General features: G+C 36.6%; 1 protein-coding gene across 2 annotated transcripts in view; it reads left to right on the top strand.

Annotated features, from left to right (window-relative positions):
• Positions 1–21,796, top strand: part of LOC124796303 (ras guanyl-releasing protein 3-like) — a 305,024-nt gene that overhangs the window by 197,253 nt on the left and 85,975 nt on the right. For both annotated transcript variants that reach the window (XM_047260429.1, XM_047260430.1), the window contains exon 5: positions 6,677–6,974. In XM_047260429.1, the coding sequence (XP_047116385.1) occupies positions 6,677–6,974 (298 nt within the window). The remainder of the gene's footprint in view (positions 1–6,676; positions 6,975–21,796) is intronic.

The raw sequence follows: 21,796 nt of genomic DNA on the forward strand, positions 1-21,796 counted from the left end.
TCCTCTCAACAGCGAGTAGTTCACCTTCCGTAATGTTCACACATGCACTGACAATGCGCTGACGCATGTGGTCAGGCATTGTCGGTGGATCATGACAGCAAATATCCTTCAACTTTCCCCACAGAAAGAAATCCGGGGATGTCAGATCTGGTGAACATGGAGGCCATGGTATGGTGCTTAGTCGACCAATCCACCTGTCATGAAATATGCTATTCAGTACCACTTCAACCGCACGCGAGCTATGTGCCGGACATCCATCATGTTGGAAGTACATCGCCATTCTGTCATACAGTGAAATTTTTCATAGTAACATCGGTAGAACATTACATAGGAAATCAGCATACATTGCACCATTTAGATTGCCATCGATAAAATGGGGGCCAATTATCCTTCCTCCCATAACGCCGCACCATACATTAACCCGCAAGGTCGTTGATGTTCCACTTGTCGCAGCTATCGTGGATTTTCCGTTGCCCAATAGTGCATATTATGCCAGTTTACATTAGCGCTGTTGGTGACTGATGCTTTGTCACTAAATAGAACACATGCAAAAAATCTGTCATCATCCCATAACTTTTCTTGTGCCCAGTGGCAGAACTGTACATGACATTCAAAGTCATTTCCATGCAATTCCTGGTGCATAGAAATATGGTACAGATGCAATAGATGTTGGTGTAGCATTCTCAGCATCAACATTTTTGAGATTCCTGATTCTCGCATAATTTGTCTGCTACTGATGTGCGGATTAGCCCTGACAGTAGCTAAAACAACTACTTGGGCATCATCATTTGTTGCAGGTTGTGGTTGACGTTTCACATGTGGCTGAACACTTCCTGTTTCCTTAAATAATGTGACTATCTGGTGAATGGTCCAGTCACTTGGATGATGTCGTCCAGGATACCAAGCAGCATACATAGCACACGCCTGTTGTGCATTTTGATCACAATAGCCATAAATCAACACAATATCGACCTTTTCCACAATTGGTAAATGGTCCATTTTAACACGGGTAATGTACCACGAAGCAAATACCATTTGCATTGGCGGAATGTTACGTGATACCACGTACTTATACGTTTGTGACTATTACAGCGCCATCTATCACAAAGCGAAAAAATTGGTCCAACTAAAACATTCATATTTCTTTATGTACTACATGAATATGTAATAAAAAATGAGGGTTCCTATTTTAAAAAATGCAGCTGATATCTGTTTGACCTATGGCAGCGCCATCTAGCGGGCCAACCATAGCTCCATCTGGTTTCCCCCTTCAAGCTAGACAAGTTTTGTTCTTTGCAGTTTTTTCATTTGACACTTATTTCATGAGATATTTGGCCCAGTCACTATCAATGGACCACCCTGTATAAAGCTGTATGAGAAGTAATGATGTCATATAAATGGTACCCAGTGTTTATGGATGTAGAAGTATTTTCTCTGAAAAATACCATTGTAATCAAGTAAATATTAAGCTACTGATAGCAGATAAACAGCAGCTACATGGTATAACTCTGAAGACAGCAGATTTTATCAAAGTAGCAGCTTTCTTACTAATTTACTTGATTAATTTTAGAGGGCATAAGTGTGAATAATATTAACCTGCACAGTGGTAGTTTATCATTAATGTAGTATGCAGATTAACTTTCTAAGACATCCGTACATCCGTGTCCCATATTGATGTATACCTTGACCTGGGATCTATGGAACACATGACACATGACAGAATCAGAATGAATTAATATACATATGTGTGTGTGTGTGTGTGTGTGTGTGTGTGGATGCTCTCAGCATATAAAAGTCTGTGAATGCCATTTTGAACATGCAGTATGTTCATGTTCATTAAATGCAAGATAAAGAAGTTTCTGTATGTAAATGAAAAACCACCCATGCTCTCTTTTACTGTGAACTACTTGAAAAGGATAAATAAGAAATGCAGCATAAAGAATATAAAGCTCTAAATTCAGCATCCTCAAACTATAATATGTGTATACTTAGATGCAGAGAAATTTTAAAACAAAGATGGCTCATCATTTGACATGATTCATATGATGAATGCTGTAAAATACAAACTTTCATGCCAGAGAAATTTAAGTTATTAAAATTCTCTGCAGTGTGCTCAAGCAACCAATCTTCTGAAATGCAAAATATCTAGGGACAACCACTGACATGAAGTGTGCAGTTAGTGGAGTTCTTCATAACACCTGTACCTTCCATTGTTTGTACTTCAGTCAGCTATGCCACCAGTTATCAACTATTCTTGTGTACAGTTTGGAAAACTCTCTACACTCAATGTCTCTTGATGAGACTCTAAAGGCCTTGTCTTCTACATGCTGTTTCATGGCCAACTGTCCATTTTCAATAAACACTAATATAGGCAGTTTATGAACATTCAGAAAACATCGTCATTTCTATGACCTTTATGACCAACCTGTGTCCCATCATAATCTTCATTTTATCAGTCATATAAATCTTCAGCTTTCACTATTTTCTGTACACAGAGTAGACCAACTTGTTTATATGCATCCTTGTTGTCAGTGGTATAGGTAGGTAGTTTGGCAGCTGGTGCAGAATTTTGTCATCCCCACCCCCTTCCACCCCATCTCCATCAACTACACAAAACATCAAATACTTTTTTTCGTGGGAAAGCATTTTTTTAGTACAGTTAGTTAAGTAAGCAATGCATAATGCTAACTATTTTGCAAAAAGTTTTTACGAACAGAAACAAATAAATAAAACATATTTTTATTAATATTACAGTTGAAGTGATTATTAATTAAGCATAGAAATAAACTAAAGATCTGTTTAGTGGTATGTGGCTTTAACATGTACCACAGAATCTCTTCCTTCTAACTTTTTCTGATGCAAATTTTGAAATTGCATCATCAAAGTCAATATATTTAGCTACACTATTTTTAGTTGACAAAACTGCTAAACCATAAAGTTGTGCTTGACTCATTGTAGACCTAAGATAATTATAAGGGACAATTCATAAATACTGCACACTAATTTTTCTTACTTACACATTTATTTATTTATTTCAATATCTCTTTACAGTTCTTCAACATAGTCTCTCTGCTGCTCTATGACTGAATTCAAACATCTCAGAAGCCCTATTATTCTATCCAGGACACCACTTCTGGTTCATCTGTTGAATGGCTCAGGTGACAGTGGCAGAAAGCTCTTCCAGAAAAAGATAATAACATCCATGCATAGGTTTTTTTTCAACTTGTTGAAGTCTGGTGGACACATATCCCAGCTGTAGGGTGCATGTGGCAACCTTCTCATCTATATATGTGAAGTTTTTGGCTACAAAATCACCAACATGTGGGTTAGCATCATAATAGAGAATGAGTGGCCCAGCCTCGAGCAACTGACGTTGGGTTTTGTGCATTTTTCTGTGCAGGTTTTACATGAAGTTATGATAATACACTGCTGTGACACTTGTTCCACGTGGGACTCTGTCATGATGATCATAAACAAAAATCATTATTTGCCTGAGCTTTGATTGAGCACACCAAAATTTTTTTGGACATGGAGAAGCTGAAGCTCTCCACTCATTAGACTGTGATTTCAGCCGCAGTTCAAAGTCTCTAATCCACATTTCATCAGTAGTGACAATTCAATACAAGAATCCTTGACATTCATGGTCAAATCATTGTTTGAGCAAGGTTGCAATGTCCAAGAATTTCTGCTTCTCTTCAGCAGTCAAACTGTTTGGGATTCATATCACAGAAATTTTTCTATTCTTCATATCATGTCTCAGAACAGGGAATACTGATGTTGGGGGAATTCCTGTGACTTCACACAGTTACTCAAAAGTCGCATTGCAATCCTTTTCAAGAGCATCTGTCACAAGTTCCACACTTCATTTATTTTCTGTCATTTTGAGCCTTCCAGGTCTTAGATTATTGTCTATGCTGATATGAACACCACAAAAATTATTAACCCAATGTAACCACACCCAGCCATCATACTTTAGGTTTTCTGTGATTTCCCTAAATTGCTTCAGGTAAATACCAGGATGGTTCCTTAGAAAAGGCGTGGCTGACTTCCTTCCCTAATATGATGAGACTGATGACCTAACTGTTTGGTCTCCACCACCAAATCAACCAACCAACCAACCCAATGTAAAACTGTACTACAGCCCTTTATAATATCACCACAAACTTCATTTAACGCACTGTGAATTTCTGTCAGGTTTTTGCCATGTAAGTTTTGTTGTTGGTGTACTATCTCTGGTGTTCAAGAATCACAGTACATAAGGTTTAGAAAAATCTTGATGCCAAAATGAGATTAGGAACAGATTCTCAAAATTCTTGTTCAGCCACAAACTCTAAGAATCTTAAAGATATCCTATCAGGAGACTTACTTTTGTAATTTCAACAGCTTCCAGAAATCTTCTTAGGAGTGAAATTTCTGCAAGGATACCATTTTCAGGAATCTTATCATAATTTTCAAATGAACTTTTCATGGTCGTAGGAGGCCCTGTTTCTGAAGTTTTAGTTAGTATCATGTGCTCCAAAACAGCAAAACTGTCTTATATATGTTCCATGATTTGCAACAGATGCCAATTTCGTGTAGAAAGCTGATATTGAAGGAAACTGTAATTTAACATACATTGGTATCCAAAAACACAACAAAAAACCACTATTTTCCCATCCTGTGTCTAATTCAGGATATAATCATAGAAATGTCGACAGATACAATCGTATTTTGCACAGAAGATGGCATTCCGGTCAATGGACAACCAAGTCAACTATGACATCAGGGCACCTATCAAACAGGTTAGTGTTTGCCGGATAGTCCCACATCCACAATCGCTGTAGGTACAGTCACTGATAGTGCAGCATGGCACAAAGAAGATGCCTACCAGACACTCTGCAGTGGAAGGCTATAAGAAGAATGGAAGCAGGACAGTCACAAACTGATGAAGACTGGTGGCTTAATGTGAATTTTTCTTGTGTGTCTTGGATGTTGTAACAATTTATATAGTTCAAAACAGTACTCCAAAGAACAGGGCAGGGCCAACCACATGTGATATCAGAAAGAGAAAACCATTATTTGGATGTAAGCATATGATGGTACCGCCTTAGCACTACATGGCAACTGGCATCTGACGTCACAGCATCCACTGGACATGTTGTATCAAGACAAGCATTGTCCAGAAGGCTTTGCAGGAGTGGCCTTTATTGTTAGAGACCTGCTGTATGTGTACTTCTGATGCGTCTTCACAGAAGGGAATGTCTAGATTGGAGATGTCAACATGCCACCTGGTTGATCGAACAGTGGACCAATATTCTTTTCACATATGAGTCCCAGTTTGGTCTGAAGAGTGATTCTTGATACATTCGCATCACTAGGGAATGTGGAACACAATTTGTGACCCAAACATTATGGAAAGAGACAGATATCGAGGAGGATCCCTATTGTTGTGGGCAGGGATTATGTTGACCACATGAACACCGCTTCATGAAATTGTGTGGGTGCATCAGCAAAGTTTAACTGCTGTCAGACATTGTGACAAGATCTTGGAGCCTCATGTGCAGTTATCGCAAGATCATGCATGCCCAGACTTCGTCTTGATGGATGGTAATGATTGACCTCATAAAGCAAGAGCTGTTAACCTCAACATCAGACTGATGATATCATTCAAAGCATTCTCCATCATTGTCAGGCCTGTGTTGCTGCTAGAGATGGTCACACTCCATCCTGAGCACATTAACCAGTTATCAGAATGTGTGTGCAAATCCATTAAGTTGGAAAACGAGAACATTTTTGTCTACCATTATGCCTATTGCAGTTGTTTAAGATGTGTATTCTTTACATTATTTCTACTTTACTATCACCTGTTTATAAAGTTTTGTGGCAAAATAAACACAACTTTGCAAAATTTCCATTTGTTGCTTTAATTTTGGACACCAGTGTACTTACATCGGTTCATTTATTCGGTTTCACATTTTGCGTAAAAACATATTTTTGAATTCAGGTGATGCTAAACTGGATATCTCCTCCATTGACAACCTGAATTATTTTATGATCACTGTACCTTTGCTAATAATGGATATGTTTTCTTTATTTTAAAATCTCTGACCTCTCCTTGCCACAAAATAGTAATATCACAAAAACATTCGAAGCACAAACAGATTGTAAAACCAGTTTAGTGACTGACTAGCTATATTAACAATATCTACTGTACAAAAACTTTATCTAATGGACTAAGATAATTGACATCACTGTCTCACATATTGTGTGAGAATAATCTTTGTTTGCACACTATTTTAGTGGTAGAAGACTTCTACACATGCAAAAGTGTCAGACTCAGTCCATAAGCTCTCTCATTGCCCACCTGCTCCCACAAGAATGAACAATGAGAAATCAAAATTTTCCACAACTTATGCTATAGAGCCTAGTAAGTTTTGTCACCTGCTTGGAGTTGGTGCTCAGTGTGAAATGCACTTCCTCACACCTCCCTAGTTACATCTTAGCTTATTTTATATTTTCAATATCACACCATATTCCCTCTATGTTGTCTGGGAACCTCTTTCCTATGGCAGAAGGATATTCATGATTTTCTAACTCACCATTGAAATCAATGTTAACTACGTTCATACATGTTTCATACTACACACAAATTTTACTAAAATTTCGATGTATATTAATAAAATTTAATTTGTTACAGGTACTGGATTCTATCATTTCCCATGCATTTTGATCTGGAATATGAACTGGCAGACACATTAAAAGAATTCCAAGCAGTTCTCACTCCAACTTCAGCTGAACTTGTAGACCTGTCCCAAGTACAAACATATGACTGGATGCGTCATATGTCAATACGAGACAGTCATTCAGCACATCTGCATCAACATGGCAATAAAGAGCACAACAGAAAAGTGTCTTTAGTGTTCAGCCATTTGGAACCATTACAGATAGCTGAGCACATTACATACCTGGAGCACAAGGTCATAAGAAGGATAACTGTAAGGAAAATTTATATGTTTCTTATTTTTTCAGTTTATTGACTATTAATAATTTTCAGTTTATTGACTATTAATAATTAGTTAATATAATAGAGGGAAACATTCCACGTGGGAAAAATATATCTAAAAACAAAGATGATGTGACTTACCGAACGAAAGCGCTGGCAGGTCGATAGACACACAAACAAACACAAACACACACGCAAAATTCAAGCTTTCACAACAAACTGTTGCCTCATCAGGAAAGAGGGAAGGATAGGGAAAGACGAAAGGATGTGGGTTTTAGGGGAGAGGGTAAGGAGTCAATGCAATCCCGGGAGCGGAAAGACTTACCTTAGGGGGAAAAAAGGACAGGTATACACTCGCACACACACACACACATCCATCCACACATATACAGACACAAGCAGACATATTTAGAGACAAAGAGTTTGGGCAGAGATGTCAGTCGAAGCGGAAGTGAAGAGGCAAAGATGATGTTGAATGACAGGTGAGGTATGAGTGGCGGTAACTTGAAATTAGCGCTGATTGAGGCCTGGTGGGTAACGGGAAGAGAGGATATATTGAAGAGCAAGTTCCCATCTCTGGAGTTCGGATAGGTTGGTGTTGGTGGGAAGTATCCAGATAACCCAGACGGTGTAACACTGTGCCAAGATGTGCTGGCCGTGCACCAAGGCATGTTTAGCCACAGGGTGATCCTCATTATCAACAAACACTGTCTGCCTGTGTCCATTCATGCAAATGGACAGTTTGTTGCTGGTCATTCCCACATAGAATGCATCACAGTGTAGGCAGGTCAGTTGGTAAATCACGTGGGTGCTTTCACATGTGGCTCTGCCTTTGATCGTGTACACCTTCCGGGTTACAGGACTGGAGTAGGTGGTGGTGGGAAGGTGCCGCCACTCATACCTCACCTGTCATTCAACATCATCTTTGCCTCTTCACTTCCGCTTTGACTGACATCTGTGCCCAAACTCTTTGTCTCTAAATATGTCTGCTTGTGTCTGGATATGTGTGTGTGTGCGAGTGTATACCTGTCCTTTTTTCCCCCTAAAGTAAGTCTTTCCGCTCCCGGGATTGGAATGACTCCTTACCCTCTCCCTTAAAACCCACATCCTTTAGTCTTTCCCTCTTTCCTGATGAGGCAACAGTTTGTTGCGAAAGCTTGAATTTTGTGTGTGTGTTTGTGTTTGTTTGTGTGTCTATCGACCTGCCAGCGCTTTCGTTTGGTAAGTCACATCATCTTTGTTTTTAATAATTAGTTAGATATTTGGAAGTTGTAGCTTATGACAATAACCTCTAAAGAAATTTCAAACAGCTGAATAAGAGAATAAATAAGGAGAAAACAAACATCATTTGAAACAACAGAAACTCTAGGTTGGAATATCAAAAATGTAAGGAAAATATAGATTGCTACTTTCCATAAAGATGGCACATTAAGTTGCAGAGAGACACAATTAAGACACTTACACTTTAGCTTGCATGAATGAATATGTATGTGTTTCTCTTTCTTTTTCTGATGAAGGCTGTGGCCAAAAGCTAAAGTGCAAGTATCTTTTAATTGTATCTCTCTGCAAGTTAATGTGACATCTTTACAGTAAGTAGCAATCTATCTTCTCCTTACATTGTTGAAACATCATTTGCGTTATGTTAGACCTGCAGCAATCATCTTCAAACCACTGTAAAGTGCATGGTGGAGATTCTTCCCATTATATCATATATTTAGGTTTCTTTACATTCCATTCCAATATGGAGCACAGGAAGAATGACTCTGTATACACCATGATTAGTCTGATCTTGCCTTTACAGGGCCTGGGGTAACAACACATAGAGACTGTTGTATATCCCTAGATTCCTTGCTCAATACGGTTCTTGAAACTTAGTAAATAGGCTTTCACAAGATAGTTAACATCTATCTTAATGTCCATACCAGATACAGTTTTTCAGCATTTCCATAGCACCCTCCACTGGTTCAAACAGAGCTTTGACCATTGATGCAGTACTTCTTTGTATGGGTGCAATATCCCTTGTTAAACCTTTTTGATATTGTTAGAGATTAGATAGAGATTAGATTAGATTAGTGCTTTTTTTTGGGAGGTTGGGGAAGGGGAAATTACCCACTTACTATATCCAAAAATTCATCTAATGAGTAGAAGGAGTTGCCATTAAGAAATTCTTTTAATTTCGTTTTAAATGCTATATGGCTATCTGTCAGACTTCTTTTGATGCTATTAGGTAAGTGACCAAAGACTTTTGTGGCAGCATAACTTACCCCCTTCTGAGCTAAAGTCAGATTTAACCTTCAGTGGTGAAGATCATTCTTTCTCCTAGTGTTGTAGCCATGTACACTACTATTACTTTTGAATTTGTTCAGATTGTTAATAACAAATTTCATAAGTGAATATATACATTGTGAGGCTACAGTGAAGATCTCTAGCTCTTTAAATAAGTGTCTGCAGGATGATCTTGGATGAGCTCCAGCAATTATTCTAATTACACACTTTTGTGCAATGAACACTCTTTTACTCAATGATGAGTTACCCCAGAATATGACGCCATATGAAAGCAGAGAATGAAAATAGGTATGGTAAGCTAATTTACTCAGATGTATATCGCCAAAATTTGCAATGACCCTAATAGCATAAGTAGTTGAACTCAAACATTTCAGCAGATCCTAAGTGTGTTTTCTCCAGTTCAACCCCTCATCAATGCGTACAACTAGAAATTTTGAATATTCTACCTTAGCTACCGATTTCTGATCGAAGTCTATATTTGTTAATGGTGTCATTCCATTTACTGTGTGGAACTGTATATACTGTGTTTTGTCAAAGTTTAATGAGAGCCCATGTGCAGAGAACCACATAATGATTTTCTGAAAAACATCATTTACAATTTCACCAGTTAATTCTTGTCTGTTGGGTGTGATAGCTATACTTGTACCATTGGCAAAAAGTACCAGCTTTGCATGTTCATGAATATAGAATAGCAAGTCATTAATATATATTAAGGACAGCAGAGGACCCAAGACTGAACCTTGCAGCACCTCATTCTTGATTATTCCCCAGTCTTAGAAATCACCATTCTTTTGCATATTATGTGAACCATTTATTTCAACTTCCTGCACTCTTCCAGATAGGTATGATTTAAACCATTTGAGCACTGTCCCATTCATACCACAGTACTTGAGCTTATCTAGAAGTATTTCATGATTTACACAATCAAAAGCCTTTGATAGATCACAAAAAATCCCAACGGGTGACTTCCAGTTACTCAGAGCACTTAATATTTCATTAGTGAAAGTATATATAGCATTTTCTGTTGAAAAACCCTTCTGGAAACCAAACTGACATTTTGTTAAAACTTTATTTTTACAAAGGTGTGAAGCTACTCTACAATACATTTCTTTTTCAAGAATTTTGGATAAGGCAGTCAGAAGAGAGATTGGGCGGTAGTTGTTGACATCAGATGTATCCCCTTTTTTATGCAGTGGTTTAACAATGGCATACTTCAGTCTATCTGGGAAAATACCCTGCTTCAGAGAGCTATTACATATGCGGCTAAGAATCACACTTATTTCTTGGGAACAAGCTTTCATTATCCTGCTGGAAATGCTATCAATTCCATGTGAGCTTTTATTCTTGAGAGAGTTTATTATCTTCCTAATTTCAGGAGGAGAGGTGGGTGGAATTTCAATTGTATCAAATGGTGTGGGTAAGGCCTCTTCCATTAACTGCCTTGCTTCTTCTAATGAACATTTAGATCCTATTTTCTCTACAACACTTAAAAAATGATTATTCAAAATGTTTTCGACTTCCGGCTTGTTGTTTATCAGGTTTCCATTTACTTTGATGGTGATGCCGTCATCCTGTACTCTTGGTTGCCCTGTCTCCCTTGTAACAATATTCCAAATTGTTTTGATTTTTTTATCAGAGGTATTAATCGCAGACATGATGCACATCCTTCTGGACATTTTAATAACCTTTCTTAATATTGTTGTTGTTGTTGTGGTCTTCAGTCCTGAGACTGGTTTAATGCAGCTCTCCATGCTACTCTATCCTGTACAAGCATCTTCATCTCCCAGTACCTACTGCAGCCTACATCCTTCTGAATCTGCTTAGTGTATTCATCTCTTCGTCTCCCTCTATGATTTTTACCCTCCACGTTGCCCTCCAATACTAAATTGCTGATCCCTCGATATCTCAGAACATGTCCTACCAACCGATCCCTTCTTCTAGTCAAGTTGTGCCACAAACTTCTCCCCAATCCTATTCAATACCTCCTCATTAGTTATATGATCTACCCATCTAATCTTCAGCATTCTTCTGTAACACCACATTTCCAAAGCTTCTATTCTCTTCTTGTCTAAACTATTTATCATCCACATTTCACTTCCATACATGGCTACACACCATACAAATACTTTAAGAAACGACTTCCTGACATTTAAATCTATACTCGATGTTAACGAATTTTTCTTCTTCAGAAACACTTTCCTTGCCATTACCAGTCTACATTTTATATCCTCTCTACTTCGACCATCATCAGTTATTTTGCTCCCCAAATAGCACTACTCCTTTACTACTTTAAGTGTCTCATTTCCTAATCTAATTCCCTCAGCATCACCTGACTTAATTCGACTACATTCCATTATCCTCGTTTTGCTTTTCTTGATGTTCATCTTATACCCTCCTTTCAAGACAATGTCCATTCCGTTCAATTGTTCTTCCAAGTCCCTTGCTGTCTCTGACAGGATTACAATGTCATCAGTGAACATAAAAGTTTTTATTTCTTCTCCACGGATTTTAATTCCTACTCCGAACTTTTCTTTTGTTTCCTTTATTGCTTCCTCAATATACAGATTGAATAACATTGGGGATAGGCTACAACCCTGTCTCACTCCCTTCCCAACCACTGCTTCCCTTTCATACACCTCAACTCTCATAACTGCCAGTATTGCCTCACGTGTTCCAACATTTCTACGGAATCCAAACTGATCTTCCTTGAGGTCAGCTTATACCAGTTTTTCCATTCATCTGTAATGAATTCGCGTTAGTATTTTGCAGCTGTGACTTATTAAACTGGTAGTTCGGTAATTTTCACATCTGTCAACACCTGCTTTCTTGGGATTGGAATTATTATATTCTTCTTGAAGTCTGAGGGTATTTCGCCTGTCTCATACATCTTGCTCACCAGACGGTAGAGTTTTGTCAGGACTGGCTCTCCCAAGGCTGTCAGTAGTTCTAACAGAATGTTGTCTACTCCCGGGGCCTTGTTTCGACTCAGGTCTTTCAGTGCTCTGTCAAACTCTTCACACAGTATCATATCTCCCATTTCATCTTCATCTACATCCTCTTCCATTTCCATAATATTGTCCTCAAGTACATCGCCCCTGTATAGACCCTCTATATAACTCCTTCCACCTTTCTGCTTTCCCTTCTTTGCTTAGAACTGGGTTTCCATCTGAGCTCTTGATATTCATACAAGTGGTTCTCTTTTCTCCAAAGGTCTCTGTAATTTTCCTGTAGGCAGTATCTATCTTACCCCTAGTGAGATAAGCCTCTACATCCTTACTTTTGTCCTCTAGCTATCCCTGCTTAGCCATTTTGCACTTCCTGTCGATACATTTTTGAGACGCTTGTAATCCTTTTTGCCTGCTTCATTTACTGCATATTTATATTTTCTCCTTTCATCAATTAAATTCAATATTTATTCTGTTACCCAAGGGTTTCTACTAGCCCTCATCTTTTTACCTATTTGATCCTCTGCTGCCTTCACTATTTCATCTCTCAAAGCTACCCATTCTTCTTCTACTGTATTTCTTTCCCCCATTCCTGTTAATTGTTCCATTATGGTCTCCCTGAAACTCTGTACAACCTCTGGTTCTTTCAGTTTATCCAGGTCGCATCTCCTTAAATTCCCACCTTTTTGCAGTTTCTTCAGTTTTAATCTACAGTTCATAACCAGTAGATTGTGGTCAGAGTCCGCATCTGCACCTGTAAATGTCTTACAATTTAAAACCTGGTTCCTAAATCTCTGTCTTACCATTATATAATCTATCTGATACCTTTTAGTATCTTCAGGGTTCTTTCATGTATACAACCTTCTTTTTTCTTGAACCAAGTGTTAGCTATGATTAAGTTATGCTCTGTGCAAAGTTCTACCAGATAGCTTCCTCTTTCATTTCTTACCCCCAGCCCATATTCACCTACTATGTTTCCTTCTCTCCCTTTTCCTACTCTCGAATTCCAGTCACCCATGACTATTAAATTTTCGTCGCCCTTCACTACCTGAATAATTTCTTTTATCTCATCATACATTTCATCAATTTCTTCATCATCTGCAGAGTTAGTTGGCATATAAACTTGTACTACTGTAGTAGGCATGGGCTTTGTGTCTATCTTGGCCACAGTAATGCATTCACTGTGCTGTTTGTAGTAGCTCACCCGCACTCCTATTTTTTAACTCATTATTAAACCTACTCCTGCATTACCCCTATTTGATTTTGTATTTATAACCTTGTATTCACCTGACCAAAAGTCTTGTTCCTCCTGCCACCGAACTTCACTAATTCCCATTATATCTAACTTTAACCTATCCATTTCCCTTTATTTCCCTTTTTAAATTTTCTAACCTACCTGGCCTATTAAAGGATCTGACATTCCACGCTCCAATCTGTAGAATGCCAGTTTTCTTTCTCCTGATAATGATGTCCTCTTGAGTAGTCTCCGCCTGGAGATCCGAATGGGGGACTATTTTACCTCCAGAAGAGGATGCCATCATCATTTAATCATACAGTAAAGATGCATGCCCTCGGGAAAAATTACGGCTGCAGTTTCCCCTTGCTTTCAGCCGTTCACAGTACCAGAACAGCAAGGCCATTTTGGTTAGTGTTACAAGGCCAGATCATTCAATCATCCAGACTGTTGTCCCTGCAACTACTGAAAAGGCTGCTGCCCCTCTTCAGGAACCACACGTTTGTCTGGCCTCTCAACAGATACCCCTCCATTGTGGTTGCACCTATGGTGCAGCTATCTGTATCGTTGAGACATGCAAGCCTCCCCACCAATGGCAAGGTCCCAATGTAACACAGTAGTTTTTATAATATTTGGCTGTTTCTGGGTCCTTACTCTTTCTTGTTGTCAGATACAGTTCCCTTTTGTGGTTACAAAATATTTTTATTCCTTTAGTAAGCCAAGGTTTTTTGCATGGTTTCTTATAATTAGATTTAACTACTTTCTTGGGGAAACAGTTTTCAAATTCTCTTACAAGTGTATCATGAAATAAGTTATGTTTTAAATTAGCATCGGCTTCTTTGTATACCTCAACCCAGTCTAACTGCTGAAGATTTTCTCTGAAATTTCTAATTATTGAGTCATTAATTGAACACACAACTTTGGAGGTTAGTTTTGAATTACTGAATGGAGCTATGTCATATACTATAACTAGCTGAGCATCATGATCAGAAAGCCCATTCTCAACAGGACAAGATCGGTACTCTAGGATGGGTCACATTGTTATTTTGTTACAAGAGGTTCTTAACTCACTGCAGAGTTCAGGCACATGTACTGCATGACAGGGAGATCTTGAGATATTTGGAAGCAAGAAAAGCACCAAAAAGCTAGCCTTTTTTAGATTTCCTAGATTTCCAGAAATAATTTGACACAGTGCCCCATTGAAGACTGTTAACAAAGGCCCAATCATGTAGCATATGGGAAAACCATCACTGATGAGTGACTGTAGGAGGATATAGGATGACTAGTCAGAATTTGTATTTGGTATGATGAATGGTAGCTTGCTCTGAATGTGGAAAAAAGATGAGGTAATGTTTATGAGTAAGGAAAACACTCTTGTAATGTTCAATTGCATTATTAGCAGAGAGTGATCTGACACAGTCACATCAATTAACACTGCAAACCATTATGAAATGGAATAAGCAATAGGAAAGACAAATGATCAACTTTGGTTTTTTGGAAGAATTCTACGCAGAGTAGTTAACCTATAGAGGAGACTGCATATATAACACTTATGTGACCCATCTTTGAGTACTGCGCAAGTGTTTTGTAACCCCCTCAGGTTGTATTAGAAATCCACTACAACCTCTGACTCCCCTCAGAAACTTCATTTCTGTAGCTTGAATTTGGCTCCAGCCATTACCTATTGGGATCCATTCTTCATGACCATTCAAAAGAGTTTAGGCTGTTCTTGTCTTGTAGAATTGTATATGGGTTTCTGTGTACCAGGTTCTTCTCATTTTAGCTCATGCTTTGTGCCTTTACTGGCCTGTCTGTTGTCTCCTAAGTCTCACTGAAGTTCTTTTTCACCTTGCTTCTTCTTTATGATTACTAGGAAATTCAAACAGTTGTAAAATGACTGTACACAGTGAAGTAGGGATTAATTTTCACTTTATGTATATTTATTGTCTATAAACACTTCAGATGATCATCTTGATTCTTATTAACTATTTCAACTTAATATCAGAGGTCAGTAAGTCACATAGGGTATCATTAGCCTACTGAATGTTTACAAGTGACATCACAAACAAATTGTTTTGAAAAAAACTTTGGATATTTACTCTAAGACAGTCTGACTGACATAGAACATTACATTAAGATTACTAAATATTCACTGACTAACAATGTAGTAGTTGATTGAGCACTAACCACTCATTGGCTTAGAAGTTCATGTGTTGACTACTTTGTGCATAGTATTTATATAAAGGCATTTGTAAGACAGATATTGCTCAATACTAACATGTAACACTATTTTTATTTCATAATTATTTCATAATTATTTTATTTATTTATTTATTTCTTGTTCCAGTGATCCATGATGTGGCAGTATCACAGGATATACAATGTGTCAGAAATCTATGGTAGCACATAAAAACAAAACAAAATGGTTTCATATTACAGTAAACAGCAACTTAGTTTCTACTACAGAAAATTAATTTTCAGTGATAAATAAATATTGCAAAAAATAAGTGTTACAGAAAATAAATATTGCAAATATTATTTACAATAAACAATTGTCAGGATTACTAGTATAGATTTGAGCACATATTTGCATTTAACAATACAAGAAATACTTAACACTGTAGTTCTATAATTTTTCTATCATATAAAATGATCCTTTTAATAGGAACTGTCTTAAACTTTTTTAAAACAAGAGCTCATCTTCTACCAAACACTTAATTCTTGAAGGGAAGGCCATAAAAATCTTACAGCCAGTGAAGTGGCCTCCTTCCTGTACCATACTTACATTTGCTTGTTCATAGTGGATATCATGTTTTCTTCTTGTCTCATGACAATGATACTCACTATTCAATTTAAAAATGGATTTTTCTTTCCTTATGCAGCACATCAGAGAGAATATATATTATGCAGTGGATGTAAGAATTTCAAGTTTCTTAAAAAGATTCCTGCATGTAGTTGTAGGATGGACTCCACACATGATCCTTATGGCTCTTTTTTGTGCGCACAGTACTTTTTTAGCCAGTGACTGATTACCCCAAAATATAATTCCATATGCCATAATGGCATGAAAATAAGCACAATAGGCTGACTTCACTTCTACAAGAAGAAACGATGCGTAATGTGTAAGTTGTTGAACTCAATCTTTTGCATAGATCCAGGATGTGGTTTCACCAGTTCAGTTTGCTGTCAATATGCAAGCCTAGGTGTTTTGAGGTATCCACCCTGGTTATCAACTGCTCACCTATTTTTACTGCCGTTTCTTCATCTTTGAATGTTGTGTGGAACTGAACGTAGTTTGTTTTAGGGTAATTTAAAGAAATGCCATTGATATTAAACCAGTTAACTGTTTCACTTAAAATCTTATTTGCTGTTTCCTCAAGTTTATCTACTGAATTATCAGTAAGTAGTGTAGTGTCATCGGCAAAAATGGTGACTCTAAAATATTCTGTACTGAGAGACAGATCATTTATAAAGACATTAAAAAGTAGGGGGCCCAGAACTGAGCCTTGGGGCACTCTATATGTGATGGTACCCCATTCTGAAGATAACAGGACTCCATTTTGACTACCCACTACAACTTTATGTTTCCTGTTTGACAGGTATGAGTCAAGCCATTTCCCCGATGAACCACTTATACCAAGATGTGCAGCCTTTTGTAAATGAATCTGGTGACTGACACAGTCAAACACTTTTGGTAGGTCACAAAAAATCCCAACCACCTCTAGTTTTTTGTTGATAGATTCCAAGACTTTGCCAGAAAATGCAAATATTGCATCTTCTGTTGACAAACCTTTCTGAAATCCAAATTGACTTTCACTGAGGATATTTTGATCCCTGAGATGCTTAACTATCCTGGTATGAATTAGTTTCTCTAAAACCTTTGAAAAACTTGTCAGTTGTGATATTGGCCAATAGTTAGCAACATTCATCTTATCTCCCTTCTTATACAGCAGTTTTACAACTGCTTACTTAAGCATCTCTGGAACTACTTCTTGCGTAAGTGATGCATCAAAAATGTGGCAAAGGACTCACTTACATGGCTGCAGCATTATTTTAATAATTTCTTAGAAATATTGACAATCCAGGTAGAGTTTTTACTTTTCACGAATTTAATAATGCTTTCAATTTCTTGAACAGTGACTGTTGTTACCTTCATGTGTTGTACTGAGCTAGGTACCCTGCTTTCCAAAAGATTTATGGCTTGATTCATGGAGTGTTGTAAACCTATTTTTCTGTTACTGTTAAAAAATGTCTGCAACTATTTTTGGAGTGCTAACAAGATGACCCTCACTTTTTATTTGGATAATTTCACTAAAAAGTGCATTTTTCCTTGTTTCCTTCTTTACAAAATTCCAAATAGTTTTTACTTTATTGCTCAAGTAATCAATTTCTGTCTTCAAGCTCATGTTCTGTGCTGCTTGTGTGGTCTTATTCAGGACTTTATTGTAGAGTTTTTAATACATATTCCTACTGGGATCATTTTATCTCTTGGCTGCTGCATACATTTCTCATATTGTTTTACAAGAAACTTTGGTGCCTTTAGTAATCCAAGGCTTGTTTTCAGATTTTAACAGGTTTTCTCTCACTCACATTTTTGGAAAGGTTTCTTCCAAAATACTTGTAACTTCATTGATAAATATGTTAAATTTTGAGTTAACATCAATTGCAGCATACACAGGAGACCAGTCCACTACCTGTAATTGCTGATTAAAGCTTTCAATGATGTGTTCATTTATAATACTAAAGTTTTTCCAAATGAAATTTTCTTTCCTTTCTACATTTATTTGGTTTAGAGTGAGGAATGGCCCTTCAAGATCAGAGAGGTCATTTATAATATTTTTCACAGTTAAATTATTGAAAATATCCTTATCTATAAATACATTCTCTATTAAAGTGCTAGAACTGGCTGTTACTCTAGTTGGAGAGTCCACCACTGGTACTAAGTTGTAACAGTACAGTAGGTGTTCAAAGTCCATTTTATTTCTATTTTCTGTTAAGAAGTCCACATTGAAGTCACCAATATCAATTGTTGATTTAGTTTTCCTATGCAGGTGGGACAGAAGTGATTCTATTTGTCTCATAAATTCATTCAGATTTCCAGCAGGTGCCCTGTAAATAGCCAGTACAATAACTGTTGCACTGTCTGCTGTTAACTCAATGCCACACACCTCAAAATGCTGTTCATCACAGTATTTGATTAATTCTAGAGATTTATACACTACATTGTTTTTTTACAAATATTTCAATGCCACCTTTTCTCATAATAGATCTACAGTAATGTGCAGCTAAACTAAAGTTCTCAATTTGTAGCATGTGGATTCCACTCATAACAGCAAGGGTAAAAAAATACTAAAACACATTATAAAGAAATGTAGTTTGGTTTAAACTGGTATAGATAATGGTTCTGGTTTATTTGAATGATTAATAAACTAACATGTTATTTTAGTATAGGCATACATTTTGGAAAATATAAAAATTGTGGCTACAAAACTATAACAGTAGGATTTTGACAGGACTAAATTATAAGATTCAAATACAGTAGTTTGGAATAATGTAATTTTTAATAAGTATAACTTTTGAAATGTAACATTTTTGGAAAAAGTAGAATGTTTTTCTGAATGAGAAAAGTGAGAGCATTCAAATAAGCTACATCAGTCTTGAAACAAACAATTTTTAGTGGGCTCAGATTTTGAAATGCACATGGTTTACAGGTGCCAGAATCATAAATTTAGAATATTTCTTTAAATAAATTGTTTTCATATAAACTAAATATACCATTATCATCAGTAGCCTGAAAAGGACCCTGTGAATAATAGTCTACTGAAATACTGCACAAATAAGAATTTAACAATTTTGTGTCATCTCTGTATATAAAAGGAAATGTCTTGACTGACTGACTGACTGACTGACATTCATCATTGCCTAGCCCAAACCACTAAGGACAGAAATATGAAATTTATCCTGTAGGTTTTTTAAGAATTAATTTATTGAAATTTCACCTCTGAGGTGGTGAAAATGGAATATATTGTGCTATTAAGGCAATTTTGAAACCAGAACTATGAAAATTGGTATTTGATTTCTTAGTCAGAAATAAAGAAATGTGCATTTCAAGATTTTTGAAAATTTAATGCCTAGGGGGCTGAAATAGTGACTATAAGTTTTTTTAAGTATATCATTACTAAATAACTACTAAAGCATTTTTAAAGCTACATCTATGAATATTAGTATTTGATTTTTGAGACAGAAATGAAAAACATTTGTTTCAGTATTTTTGGAAATTCAGCTCCTAAGGGATGAAACAGAGGATGAAATATTATACAAAAATATTTAATTGTGAAACTATTTTTAAAGCTACATCTATGAGTTTTGAATTGGAGTCCTCAGTTAGAAATAAAAAAATCGTATTTCAGTGTTTTTGAAAATTCAGCCTCAAAGTATATAAAATGGAGGACACAAATTTTTAAGAAAATATTGCAGTATCTTAAAACATTTTTAAATCTAAATCTGTGAAAACTGGTATTTGACTTCTAAAGACACGTGTTATGTGATGAAAGTGTCTATGGAAATATCATCATAAGAACTCAACATTGCAATAAACAGCAAGTCAAATAGAGATTTAGAAATAGCTGCTAATCAAATTTTCACTAACATAATAATTCACTGCCATTAAACTTTGAAAAGACCCACTATATGCAGTTCAGAACCTGTAAGAGATTTCCTTCCACCATCTGTATAACATATGGAGACATGCAGATTTAACAGATTGATAGTGTTAAATTTCTGGGATTACAACTCGATAATAAAATCAGTTGGGAAGGGCATACCACAGAATTGCTTAAGTGCCTAAACAAGTCTTTATTTGCAGTGATAATGATGTCAGATGTGGAGATATAAATATAAAAAAAAACCCTGCATACTTTGCTTACTTTCATTCTATTGTGTCATATGCGATCATATTCTGGGGTAACTCATCAAACTGAGCAAATGTTATTAGCATTCAAAAGTGTGTAATAAGAATCAGTCATGGTGAAAATTCAAGAGCATTGTTTAGAAACATGTTCAAGGAACTTTGTATACTAACCACTGCTTCTCAGCATACTTATTCCTCAATGAAATGTGTTGCATGTAATATGTCTCTGTTTCCAGCCAATAGCTCAATATACAGTATCAATTCTAGGAATAAAAACAATCTACATAAAGACCTAAAATCACTTACCTTGGTCCAGAGAGGGGTCCAGTACTCAGTAGATTTTCAATAAATTTCCAGCAACCATTAAAAACTTGGTTTAAGAAAAAGCAGGGTTTAAACAGAGTTTGAAAGACTTTTTGATAGGCAACTCCTTTTACTCTATAGATGAATATCTTAACAAGGGCTGTTAGGCCAGCTTAAGTAAAAATTTCTGTTAGATTTCAGTTTTGACAGCACTTGGTCACAACAGTCAAGATTAGGTATTTTATGTGTGATAAATTTATTAAAAGTGCATAACTATTTTTCATTCTGAAAGTGTATTTATTCTGTAAACATTAGCAGTGCCAGTTAACTGCGATGTATTCACCTATTTTGACAATCTCCTGACAATTGACCAGGGTAGTAAGTACTGTATTCAAATGTTTTATGTTTTTTATTATACTTTGACATATTCCACACCCATGAGAATCATCTCATTTTTTGGGTCTATGGAATGAAAACTGAATCTAATCTAATCTAAGGATTAATGAAGGCCTGACTCCAACTACTAGAATCATTTTTTTGGGTAGAAGTACATTTGGAAAAGACCATGCTCCTACTGGTTTAATTAATGTGAAAATTTTGTGAAAAACATAAACTGATTAAAGAAAAAAATTAACTGTGCAGACCATACAGTCTACATCATGACTGAAGCAGTGGGCACTAAGCGAGTTGTAGTATATACATTGCTTCTTTAATGAATAATATGGGGAGAGGCATTATTATAGCAAGTGGAACCATTCCACCTTGCTATTTCTCTCAGTCTGTGAGAAACTAGTTAACTTTCTCTTGATCTAAGCATATTAGTATTCTTATAATTTAATTTCCCTTAAAGACTATAACTTTAGTTTTAGTTTCATGATTTCGTAGTTGTATGTTTTGACTACATTATGCATTAGATGGACTGGTTTCTGTAAGTTATCTCCAGGGGAAGTGATAACACCATACTCATCAGGAAAGAGTAACACATTATAGCTTTACGTTGTTAGATCTATGGACTGAGGAGGTACTGCTTTCCCTTTTTTCACCTTGTTGTCTAAGCACAGAATGAATAGGACTGGGGGTAGGAAGTAACCTGGTCTAAGATCTTGATTGCTTATTATACATAAGATGGTCTCTGC

This window comes from Schistocerca piceifrons, chromosome 4 (genome assembly GCF_021461385.2).
Source record: "Schistocerca piceifrons isolate TAMUIC-IGC-003096 chromosome 4, iqSchPice1.1, whole genome shotgun sequence".
Lineage (NCBI taxonomy): Eukaryota > Metazoa > Arthropoda > Insecta > Orthoptera > Acrididae > Schistocerca > Schistocerca piceifrons.